At 30.2% G+C, this 12801-nt stretch overlaps 2 protein-coding genes across 4 annotated transcripts; one reads left to right on the top strand and one right to left on the bottom strand.

Annotated features, from left to right (window-relative positions):
- Positions 1 to 1949: 1949 nt before the first annotated feature.
- Positions 1950 to 4506, top strand: LOC105790210 (transcription factor MYB74). The gene is made up of 3 exons (XM_012617689.2): positions 1950 to 2178; positions 2357 to 2486; positions 3684 to 4506. The coding sequence occupies exons 1-3, from the start codon at positions 2037 to 2039 to the stop codon at positions 4180 to 4182; spliced, it is 771 nt and encodes a 256-aa protein (XP_012473143.1). The 5' UTR covers positions 1950 to 2036; the 3' UTR covers positions 4183 to 4506.
- Positions 4507 to 5726: 1220 nt separating this feature from the next.
- Positions 5727 to 11769, bottom strand: LOC105790209 (uncharacterized). 3 transcript variants are annotated; one of them, XR_001132425.2, is made up of 6 exons: positions 11566 to 11769; positions 9823 to 11164; positions 9323 to 9589; positions 8857 to 9012; positions 8480 to 8665; positions 5727 to 6096 (listed from the first exon to the last, which is right to left on the bottom strand). XR_001132425.2 is itself a non-coding variant. In XM_012617688.2 (5 exons), exons 1-5 carry the CDS (start codon positions 11766 to 11768, stop codon positions 8546 to 8548), a joined length of 2088 nt encoding a protein of 695 aa, XP_012473142.1. In that variant the 5' UTR covers position 11769; the 3' UTR covers positions 8302 to 8545. The 3 variants fall into 3 exon arrangements, 1 of the variants encoding a protein (XP_012473142.1); XR_001132424.2 differs by lacking the exon at positions 5727 to 6096 and adding an exon at positions 6103 to 6250; XM_012617688.2 differs by lacking the exon at positions 5727 to 6096 and having other exon boundaries at positions 8302 to 8665.
- Between the last annotated feature and the right edge of the window lie 1032 nt (positions 11770 to 12801).

The raw sequence follows: 12801 nt of genomic DNA, 5'->3' as shown, positions 1-12801 counted from the left end.
AAAAATGAATTTAATTGTAAAGTTGAATGTTCAAAATTTATATGATAGCAGGGAACTGTAAACAGCTCATTAATGGCTAAGATACATATTTGATGTGACCTAAAAGTAAGAACAAATCGAATCCATATAATCTGGTCATCATTTGCATTCTTAGAACATGAAACAAACGACACCAGTAATTCACATTTGTTGTTGAATATTTTTGGATAAACTAATTCAACTATTAATGAGTTTACTTTTTAGTCTTTTAATTTAAAAATTATAAAATAGTTATTTAATTATTCGAAAATTTCATTTGAACGCATTACCTGCACCAATTAAATTTTTCATTCCCCTCCTCTTCTATATATCTTTTATTATTATTATTATTATTATTATTATTATGAAATAGCTCTAAATATCATGGCTCTGTGAACCAAAATCCAAATAGCTTTCTTATATTATTTCCAACACTAGCCATCAGATTAACTTGGATCTAAGGTATGTTATTATACTCGTAGATAGATACTGATCAATCGTATCGATAATCGAATAGTCACTTTGGTCCTTACCCTTTAAAAGTACATAAAAAGTTAAATTTTTTCATTTTCTAAATAAAATATATATTTAAAAATTAAAAATTATGAAAAGAAACTCTTTAAAATTCAAAAAATAATAATTAAAAATATTTTTAAAATATAAACAAAAATTCTAAAATTCAATGTTATTTAAATCAGATCGACTAGTTGAATCAGGAACTGATTGGGGTATCGGTTCGATGAAAGGTAAAAATCTGTTGATCTGCAGCCGAGCTAAAAAATCGATTGAATCAATAGTTGAACCTTTTTTTAACTGTCCTGGTCAATTGGTTCCCAGAATGACAAGCCTCTCGGTCCAATTGCCAAATCAACTGACCTTTTAATAATTTATTTACTTTGAACCAGCCAAACCAACTGTTTTAGGAACCAATTGGTCAGACTAGTTCAAAATTGGTTCAACTATCGGTTCAATCGATTTTTTAGCTCAGTTCAACCAGCCTATATTGATTCTTAAGTCAATCAACTCTATATAATTGTACTTGTCATGCATGTAAATTTTTGAACCAATTCGATATCTTTATCATATTGATCTAAAAAACTGTCTATATTAATACTTACTGAATGGTTCAAAGTTTTCTATATAAATTAAACAGTTGGAAATTTTTAATATATGTCAAGCTTGACATGCATGATCTATATATATGAATGGAATATAAAATATGATAATTGTATCGTTAAAATATTAATCATACAAAAAATACGAAATAGTATAAAACCACATACTTTAGTTTTACACCAATATAAATAGATATCTCCCCATATATATAAACAAAAACCCAAGGCCGATGCCAAGAGGGTAGTCAACCCATAAAGTAGAAAATTTTTGATTTAATTATTTAAAAATTATAAAATATTAACTAATACAATGATAAAATTACATTTTAACTTTTATAAAAACATATAATTTAATTACACCTTTTCAAAAAAAAATCTAACTTCACCTGAAAAAATCTACTATTTTCTAACGTTGTTGAGTTGAAAAACTGTACATACAATGTAGAAAACCCAAGTAATTTGGAATATAGAAGATATGATTGGAAAAAGATAGCGTGACATAAGGATATTATCTATTTCTAATAATTTCATCTTAAATTTTAGGATTTTTATTTAGATTTAATTTAAAAAATAAAAATATTAATATAATATTAAACTATTAAAAAAATTATAAATAACACTGTTTCATACATATAGCTGTCCTAAGTCGTATGTGTACGCCATGTTTTCTTTCTTTCATAACAAGACACGTTTCAATTTGGTCGGTACCAAATCCTATTGACTTCTTCATTTTTTATTTTTTTTTCCCTTTTTCTACTTCGCTTTTGCTCATCTTTTCTCCTCTATTTGTATATATATAAATACATACACTTATTTCTTCATGCATTGGATTTTCTTTTACTTACAACTTAAGCAATTTCTTCATTATTTTTGTCCAAAAAAGGGCAAAATTTTAAGTTGGAAATGGGGAAACAACCTGCTTGTTCTTCAGACAAAAAGGGTGAAGTAAAAAGAGGTCCATGGACTGCTGAAGAAGATAAAAAATTGATTGATTATATACAGAAACATGGGCATGGCAAATGGCGTACCCTTCCCAAAAATGCAGGTATTCTTCTTCTTCTTATCAATGTTCAAGGTAGAAAACCCAGAAAATGGTTACGTACGTCGTTTGAATTTAAAAGTGAATATGGATAAGCAGTTGAAGATCATAATATTGTATCTACGCAAGCTCCGATATAAATAGTTTTAACACCGTTTTTATATGTTGCATTGAAAAAAACTAGGGCTAAAGAGGTGTGGAAAGAGTTGCAGGCTTAGATGGGCAAACTACTTGAGACCTGATATCAAGAGAGGAAAGTTCTCTGATGAAGAAGAGCAAACTATTATACAGTTACACAGTGTTTTAGGAAACAAGCAAGTCTCTCTCTCTCTCTATATATAGTCCTTTTTTAATTGTATATATTTTAAAATTATATATAAATTTTCTCTCTATATATAGTCCTTTTTTAATGGTATATATTTTAAAATTATATATAAATTTTGGTTTAATGTATAATTTTATACGTAAAATTTTGATTTGATTCAATTAATTTTATAAATTATTAACACGTTTATTGATATAACAACGTTTTATGTTTATGTATTGCGTATATAAATAATTATATTTCTTAATATAAAAATAAATTGATGTATTTATTTTTTTAAATGTGTGTGATTGAATCAAAATTAAAGTTTTATGTAGACCTCATCATGAGTCGAGTCACCTGCCTAGGCCCGAAGGGGTGTCGAAAAGTAGGAGGGTTTGAACAAAAATATAGGTTCGGGCCCAGCTCGAATCTGTGTAAATTTTTTCCCCCTTGCCCTTTGTTGTTATTTTGCTATTATATTGTTACTATTTTGTTGTTATTGTTTGGATATTGTATAACTCTTGTTTTATTGTTAATTTGCTACTATTTTAGAAGGACTTGTTTTTAAGTTGCACTTATCTTAGTTTTATTTAAGCATAAAGATTTTTTTAATTTAATTTCAATTTGTTGGAGAACATTTATTTTAATATTCTTAGTATATTTTATATATTATATTTTTTAAAAATTTGTTTTTATATAAAATAATAATATAAAAATTTTAGTACAGGCAGGTCGGGTCAAGTTTGAACAAAATTTTAAGTCTATTTTTTGGGTCGAGCCCAGGCCTAAAAACAAGACTAAAATTTGGCATCGGCCTGGCCCATGATCAGGTCTAGTTTCATATATATAATTATACTAAATTAAAATTCATATATCAAATTACATATCAAATCAAAATTCATGTATAATTTCTAGATTAATCCCTTAATTTTAAAAAAAATTATTTTCCATTATTAAAATTGTACTTTAAAAAACATTGAAATTATGCCTATAAATACTGTGGATAAAGATTGGACTAACTTATTTCTATTTAGTTGTTTTATAATTTATAAAAATTTAAATTAATAATAATAGGATAAAAAATTAATTTAATTATTTAAAATTTATAAAGATATAAATTATTAAAATATATTCCGGTAAAAATTTGGTTTTTTTTTTACTGTACCGTCTGATTTAACTTTTATTTTTGAAACTCTAAACATAGGTGGTCCGCCATTGCTGCTCGATTACCAGGAAGAACAGATAATGAGATAAAAAACTACTGGAACACTCGCATCAAGAAGAAACTATTGAAAATGGGGATTGATCCCATACTTCACAATCCAACCCTCCATCTTCTTCACCTTTCATCACTTTTAACCTCCTCTCTTTCCAATTCTTACAACCTTAATAATCATCCCAACAAATTTTTACTCGGAACTGAATCTATGTCCGACCCAAACTTCCTTATACCTGTCTTATCATCGTCCCAAAACAAGAACCAGCTCCAAAACATTGAAAAAAACCAGACAGAGAATACTTTTTTTCAGTGTCCTCATAATAACCAATATGAACAAGGAAACCAGTTTCAAGAATATGATTCAAAGGGTTTTTTTCCAATGCAAAGTTATGGATACTACGATTGTAATCTATCCATGGATGATCAAAACCAGACATGTTTTTCTGGTAATATTTCGAGTTTGAGTAGTTTCGGATCAGGTTAATCAGAACCTTGTTCGAGCTTGATTCCGTTGAATTCGTCGTCGAGTGATGAAGGTGGTGGAAGAGGTAGTTATTGTGGTAACATGTTAGATGTTTGATGTTCTTATATAATATAATAGATTGAATGTTAATGGATGTAAGAGAAAGGATAGTATGAAAAAGGATATTATCCATTTATTTGATCTTAAATTTTAGAATTTTCATGTGAAAATGTTGATGTAGTATTAAATTATTAAAAAAGAGATATAAATGACGTGACGTCACTGTTTCATACAATCATTTCTCGTGAAGATATATGTAATATTTTAAACAAGTTTGTTTAGATTTATTATTATTTTATTGAAGATTTTTGTTGATTTAACCATTAATTTTTCTTGTTTTCATTGATAATAATAATAATAATAATAAACCTTTTAACTTTTGAACAAAAATAATCTCCGTTGAGATTTGCAAAATATATATTACGTGAAATTATGTTTATGTTTTTTAATTTCATCATTAGTCCCTATATTTTTTTAGATTTTAAAGTTTATGTTTTGATTCAAGTGGTAATTATTACATTTATTAATTAAGATAATATGATTTATGTACAAATAATAAGTTGAAAAAGTATTGCACGTGTGATAATATGTTTGCAACCAGTGGTGTAACTAGGGGACTGGTAAGGGCTCCAGCCCCCCTAAAATGAAAATTTTTACATTTAGCCCTTAAAATTTTTAAAATTTTAAATTAGTATAAAGATAAAATTGTGCTTTGGTCCCTCTTAGAAATGATAAATTTTTTATTTAATCCTTTAAAAAATATAAAGATATAGGCTATTAAAATTGAGAAATTGTATTTTACTATTGTAAAAATTACAATTTAATTTTGACCCCCTAAAAAAATTTTCTGACTTCACCCCTATTTGCAACATAATTTTTTTTTTAAAATAGCATAATTTAATGGCAAACCGTTTAGTTAATATTGAAATTTTAAAAGTTCAAAAAATTATGAAGACTAAGGGTGAGTTTGGATGGGGGATTGGGTGCGGTGCGTTTAGTTTACTTTTTGTCTCACGCTACAGTATCACTACAGTTTTTAATCTCACCGCCACAGCTATTTTTACACTAACCACAGGTAAATGCACCGCCTATCCAAACTCACCCTAAAACCTATTAATTTAACGTTACAAAGACTAATTACAAAATTCAACCTATATATTAAAACAAAGCAAGTTAGGGGAATTTTAAATTTTCCCATATATTAATAATAAGGTCAAATCATTCTATTAGTCCCTATACTTTATAAAAGTTATGAATTTAGTCTTTACACTTAAATTTAATCAGTTTTAATGTTTGTACTTTACTAATTGGTCAATTGTATGCGTACAATTGTAAATTTAATCTATATTCTCCAATTGAATCATTTTAGATCTCTATACTTTTAAATTTCAATCTTGAAACAAATAATAAACATTAATCTATTAACTGATTTTTAGTGTGTAATATTTATAAATAATAAGCTAACATGATAGTGGTACTACACATATTAATTAAGCGCGTCAAACTTTGAAAATAATAGAACTTAATCTGATGAATTTAACAGTTACCGTGTGGTGAGAATTAAGATTCTAAAATTTGAAAACTACATGAACTAAACATGACCAAATTAAAATATAGAGATTAAATTACAACTTTGGTAAAGTATAAGGACTAATAGCGGGAATTGACCAAAAAAGGACTAATAACGGGATGATAGCCGCAGGAAGAGGAATTTGCCAGTTTTCTCCCACGATTTTAGCTGACTAACACGTGTTAACACAGTCAAAAGGCAATAAATAGCACGTGAGAAACAGAAGTTAAATTGGTAACACGTGGCATCCAAATGAAAGCTCCAAGCAATTCGCCGAAGATTTGTTCGTCTGTTGTCGGGTTCTCCTGCTGAAACCAGTCAAAGCTTTTGAAACGTGAACGCAACTTCGAAGGCAATAAATAGCACGTGAGAAACAGAAATTAAATTGGTAACACGTGGCATCCAAATGAAAGCTCCAAGCGATTCGCCGAAGATTTGTTCGTCTGTTGTCGGGTTCTCCTGAAACCAGTCAAAGCTTTTGAAACGTGAACGCAACTTCGATATACTTTCATCACCCCCTTTTTCATTTCACTTTTTGTTTACTTTAAATTTCTTTTCTTTTTAAGCTTTTTACATTTTTTTTTCGAACTTTTATTTTTAAAACATGAAAAATAAAAATTAATATCTAAATATGCCTATAATTTAAGGATACTTAAATTTTAGCTTCTTATTTTAATTTAAGATATTAAAATTTTATAATTACTTTTTTATTTAGTAATTTTAGTGCCATCAAGATTTAAATATGGAAGACAGTTTTCAGAATTTTAAATTAATAAATATAAAATTATATTTTAGCCCTCTTAAAAATACATTTAATATTGGGTAAACTACACCCATGGTCACTTTTGTTTACCTTAGGTTACGTTTTAGTCACTTATGTTTGAAATGATACGTTACGTTATCATGTTGTAACATTTTAGTCACTGAGCCATTAATCGTCGTTAATGGTGTAACAGTAGTGACGTGTACGTTAAATCATCATTTCAAACAAAATTTTAGGTTAAATTATACAATTGATCCCCATATTTTTTCGTTTTAAGTAATTTAATTTTTTCTTTTATGTTCTTTAAACTTTCCTCTTTTTTCCATTCTCTTTGTTTCTCCTCTGCTTTTCATATCTTTCCCATTTCTTTTAACATATTAAGAAGTCGAATTGACAAGTGAAAAAAGTAGGAAATCGACTGTCATCATTTGCCTATAACCAAAACCCTATAACCAAAACCCATAAACCCATACCATGCTTCTTTCTTCACTACCAATTCGACTTCCTGGTATGTTAAGAGAAATAAAGAAGGTAGGAAAACAGAGGGAGAAGCAGAAGAGAATGGAAAGTAAAGTAAAGAAAGAAAGAAAGTTAAAAGAACATAAAAGAATTAAATTGCTCAAAACGAAAAATTATGGGGACCAATTGTATAATTTAACCTAAAGTTTTTGTTTGAAATGATAATTTAACATGCCACGTTAGCTTACCATTACACCATTAATGACAATTAACAGCTCAGTGACTAAAATGTTACAACACAATAACGTAAGTGACTAAAACGTAACATTTCAAACATAAGTGACTGAAATGTAACCTAAGGTAAACAAAAGTGACCATGGGTGTAGTTTACCCTTTAATATTTATGTTTAAATAACTTTAAAATATGTGTAACTTAGCAAGCAAATGACTCTAAATTAGTAGCAAAATTAACAATAAAATAAGAGTTATATAATTTCTAAATAATAACAATAAAATAATAATAATATAATAACGAAATGACAACAAAATAGTGATAAAACAACACCAAAACAGTGGAAACAACAGCAAATTTTTTTTTTTTACAAATTCTGGCCAGGCAAAAAAACTTACCCAATACTTGACGCGTTTAGAAAACAAGCCTCATGTTTTTATCTAAGTCTATTTTTCGAACCTATATTTTGCTCAAATCCTCTCACTTTTCGACAGACATTCAGACCAAGTATGATCAGATCTAGCCATGACCTGACTCTAAAAATTTCCCATGCTCAAACCCAACCTAGTCCACCAAAAAAGGCCCATTTTACTATTTTTAAAATAATAAAACATTAAATATATATTTTTCATATTAATATTTATATAATTTTAAATAAAATTATTTAATTTGAATTTTGACCAAGACAAGACTAACGCGACTCAAACCGAACAAACCACTCAACCCTGAATAAGTAAAAATAATTATATAATATAATATAAATCATCTTAAACAAAATTATAATCCAGCAATTATCTAAAGTTGAATGAAAATCATACATCACTCATTAAATCAAATACTCAAACATCACACTTTTTCTACCATTTACAGTATATGGGTTTTTGCTAAGTACTGTCCTTGACATGATTTTAAAATTACTAGATAACCATTTATAATAATAATAAAACTATATTAAAAACAGTAATTGACAAATTTATTCAATTACTTCCAATGCATTGATAACTATATTGCTATATATATATAATATAGTAATCTCAAAATGCAGCTTTAGAACACTTTGTTATTATATTAAATCTATTTTCTTTTAATATATTAGGAAATCAGAATGTGTCAACACTCTAAATATTTGTAAAATACAATATATGCGTATAAACAAAACAAAATATTAATGCCCCTGATGAAATCCGGACCGAACCAATAGTTTTCTCATTATTGTAACAGGTTAATGTCATACCTTGGTACCAAAACTTTGGGTAAAAAAAATAGAAATGATGATGATGATGATGAACAGAAAGTCCTTCTAAGGTGCCACAAGTCCTTCAATGGTGTAAAACAGAGATTCAGCCCAGTCAACTTTGAATAGCAACGTCTGCAATGTCCGCATTACATTGAGTTGAGGATCGAGTTTCCGTTGCCATCCCTACCAAAGATGGGAAAATGAAAGAAGAAGATCAGGAATCCGGATTTAGGTAACATCAAGAAAAATGAAGAGTCAGAATAATGTAGCTCAGATTACATTAGTTGTCACACCCAGAAAATGAACAAAAGGAATTCGATAACTTCCTTAGGGAAGAGAGGGCCGTAATAAATGGCAGGCAAAGAGTGCATTACCTCGAGAACCAACGTGGTAACGATTACTGTACAAACATTTCCATCAATGTTGACTTTATGACGTCTAACATGATCAAGCAGTTGTTGTATGCATTCGCCTGGATGGATAGACTCGCCATCTAGAGAATCCCATAAATGGAAAGATTTTTCAACATCCTGTACAACAGAATAAAAAAAAGCTTAGCTTGGATCATTTCTTTTGGTACAACAAAATAAAATGCATGGTCCAATAAAACCAAATTCAAAGTGCAAATAAAGAAGATAGCCGGTGAGGATATGAGGTTCTAACTTTGTCCAATAAACCCAATTTTAATTTGAGAACATGGATGAATGCTTAAAACAAAACATAGTAAAAACATGAAACGTGTTATGAATTCTTGAATAAACAAACTCTTCAATTGAAGTCCTATTAACTTTCCTGGGCGATATAGAAAATCAGTATGTTATACCCATCAGAATACATTACCTCTATGAAACCTTTCGGATTAGGACAACGTTGCTGTTTAGATAATCTTAGTGTGCACTCAGCAGCACTTCGACCATCTCGAAGAGCAACAGCCTTAAAGAACTCGAGTAAATTCATTCGATCTGTCCTAGAGAGTTCAGCTGTCATGCCCACGTCAAGTAAGATAACATGAGGCCTTGAACTAAAGAGTTGATTACGTGATCGCCTATCTTTTATACGGACAAGAATATTTCCGGGATGCATGTCTGCATGAACAAAATTATCTACCTGGAGAGTAACAAAAGAACCGCATAAGTCCAAATCCAATCACTGAATCTTAGCATGACTTACACATACAGTTTTTGGATACAAAATCTGAAACCAAGCACTGGACTACAGGATAGAAGAAACCGTACAAAAAATCTAATGCCAATGCAACTCAGCAGTTATAACCACCACTATAAGAAGAAATGAAAAGGTGAAAGATTGAAAGAAAAAACAAGAGAACAAGAGAATAGTACCAAAAGCATTTTTAAAAGTGCATGTGTCCCAATGTGAGCAAGGGCGCTTTTAATCTGTTCATGTCCTTCAAGCTCATCAACATAGTGCAAAACACTTTCTCCGTGCTCAAAAGTCTCTACCAGAACAGCAGGGTGCACCAAAGGGTATAGAGGCTTCGGAAATGAGACATCCTTCCATCTGCGGAAGTTGTAGATAAAACGGCTTAGGTGCGCAGCCTCCCTAGCAAGATCAACTTGAGACATCATGTAAACAGCAAATTGTTGTAAACTTTCATCCAATCTCAACCATTTCAACGTAGGGATGAACTTTGAAATTTTAGCCACAGAATTAATTATAGTAAAGTCCCTTCTAATTGATTCACCAACCCCAGGATGTCGAACCTTTACAGCAACTACAATGGGCTTGGTTTGCTGACCAGGGTATCTATATTTTAAAGTTGCTCTATGAACTTGAGCAACACTTCCAGATGCCAAAGGTTCCTCTTCAAAATCAGCAAAGATTTCAGATAACTTTCGACCAAATGCATTTTCAATGGATTTCTTTGTGAAAGAGAAACTATGTGATGGAGCTTTCGTATGAAGTTCAGCAAGTACATCACAAAGATCTCTGGGAAACAGATCCGGTCTAGTTGCAGCCCATTGACCCCATTTTATAAACGCTGGGCCTGCTTTTTCCAGTGTATGGTGGACAATACGAAGCCACTTTTTTCTGAATTCAACACCTAGAGAATCCACAAAGGGAGCCATTGCTACGCTGGGTAAAAACAATATCACTAAATAGATTGCTCTGAATAACAAAATTACAAATTCCAAAACGAAAAACACAAACGATGCTAAATAAATATGCCCATCTTGTGCTTGCATATAAAGAGTATCCTTTGCAGGGAAGCCTTCTGCCACTGCCCATCTCTGCTTGTTCCAGGCTAGTTCTCCGATTAAGAATGCCATAACACCAGGAGCTACCTGGTTCGACCTACTTAAAGCTAGACTTGCTGCACGGGCAATTCTACTTATTGGTGTCAAAGCTGGACCATCATAGTAAAATACATGAAAAAGCCTCTTCCAAGTAACTTGTGCCTTGTCCGAAAACACATAGCTAGGCGAAAGGGAATAGAAGCTCCGAGGCTGATAATTCTTAGATAATCTTTCCATTACTTTGTACAATGCATAATGCATGGTATCTTCTCTAAATGAATGTTTATACTGTGAGCATAACCTATATAGGGAAAAAGGGTACTCAACTTTTGGGTGCACCCCATTATTATTCATTTCCCGAAAGCTATTCTTCCAGTTCGAATGAATCGACCGGCCAACCCTCCTAACATTTCCATAGACCAAAAATCTGCATAATGTTAAACCATATTTTCCATTTAACAAGCTGAAAGAATAACCAAAATACAAACAATAAATTTAACTCTATATAACACATTTTTAAATATATGATAAATAAAAAACTTTAATTAATTCATATTAACACTGTCAATAACACTACTGAAGACGAACTAAAAAAAAAAACTCAATCGTAAATCAAGACTGAGATGTTCCATTCAGGTGCAAAGAAACCAAAAGGAAAATTAAATTAAAGTATTAAACGAAAGGAAAAAGGCAGAATCTGTGGTAAACTAAGCCAAATGCAAGTACTTAGCCCTATTCCGATCAATACAGCGAAACAACAACAAAGAATACGAATTCTTTTGAAAAAAAAAATTACTAAAAGATTAAAGTTCTTGAAGGTAAATTAACCTCGACATGACGGTAAACGACGCCGGTGAGAGCATCATCTCCGGCAGGGAATAAAATGGATCAGCCGTGAAGGCGGTCGTCGGAGGCGGCGGCGGTGGAAGATTGGCGCATGGTGGTGGAGTCGAACATGTAGCTGAGAATGATGCAGACAAAGAAACACCGTTGCCGCTCGAGTTAAGAGATCCGAGTGCTGATGTGGTCATTGTTTTTGAGGGTTTCTGTTATATGGTTAATTGCATATTTAGTTCTTGTATTATATTATTTTTCTCAATTTCGTACTTAAAATAATAATAATAATAATAATCAAATAAAGCTTAAATCCAAATATAATCGTAAATCAATATAAAATATTCACAAGTGATATTTCTAATATTAATAAAAATAAATTTTAATTTTAATATTAAATCAATGTTATTGAAATCTAACCATAACAATTAATTTAATCGATCCAACCAATTAAAACAAGAGTATTGAATTGAGTTTTGAGTATACATGTTTATAGGTCGGGTCACCCAAACTGACTCGGAAAGTGAAAAAGTTTAGATAAAAAATAGACTCAAAAAATAAATTTAAATAAAAAAATAATATCCGTTTAGAAAACGGGTCAGACTTCAACTAAGACATTTCTACTCGACAATTTGAGGAGAGAAGAATGAATTTTCTCTCTTGGATTAATGAAAATGTTTAACTTAATTAATCCTATTTAACTAAATAATCTAACATCATTTTATATATTATAGTAATAAAGATGGTGGATTTTATCATCACATGCCACTAACTTGGTTTAACAATGGTTAAATAACCATTAGGTCTTAACATAATTGCTATATAGGCCCTTATGTATTTTCTAAATTAGAACTCAATAGTGATTATATTTTTTATAAGTTAGTCCCTGTATTATAATCAACTTCTTTCTCAATTCAATTACTCAACTACTTAACAATATATTTTCCAATTAAATACAAAAATTCTTCGATCCATAATTTCATTAACTTGGGTTATGAAATTTGGTTTCGAAACCTCATTCTTCGACATTGGCTAAAAATCGAATTGTTACAACTTGTTCATTTAACAACAATTTCTTTTGTATGAATGGTATCGTGGCATGCTTTTCATATGAAGTCTTTTTAGTTTTGTTGTTATTTGAGTTTTCCAGATGACAAATCATCTCGTAAAGGGATAATTATTGATATCACTCAAAGATACAAGGTCTTTAGATGGAGAGGGTTTTATCTC

Source organism: Gossypium raimondii, chromosome 8, assembly GCF_025698545.1.
Source record: "Gossypium raimondii isolate GPD5lz chromosome 8, ASM2569854v1, whole genome shotgun sequence".
Taxonomy (NCBI): domain Eukaryota; kingdom Viridiplantae; phylum Streptophyta; class Magnoliopsida; order Malvales; family Malvaceae; genus Gossypium; species Gossypium raimondii.
The sequence above is the reverse complement of the archived record's forward strand: the minus strand, read 5'-3'. Positions and strand labels throughout refer to the sequence as shown.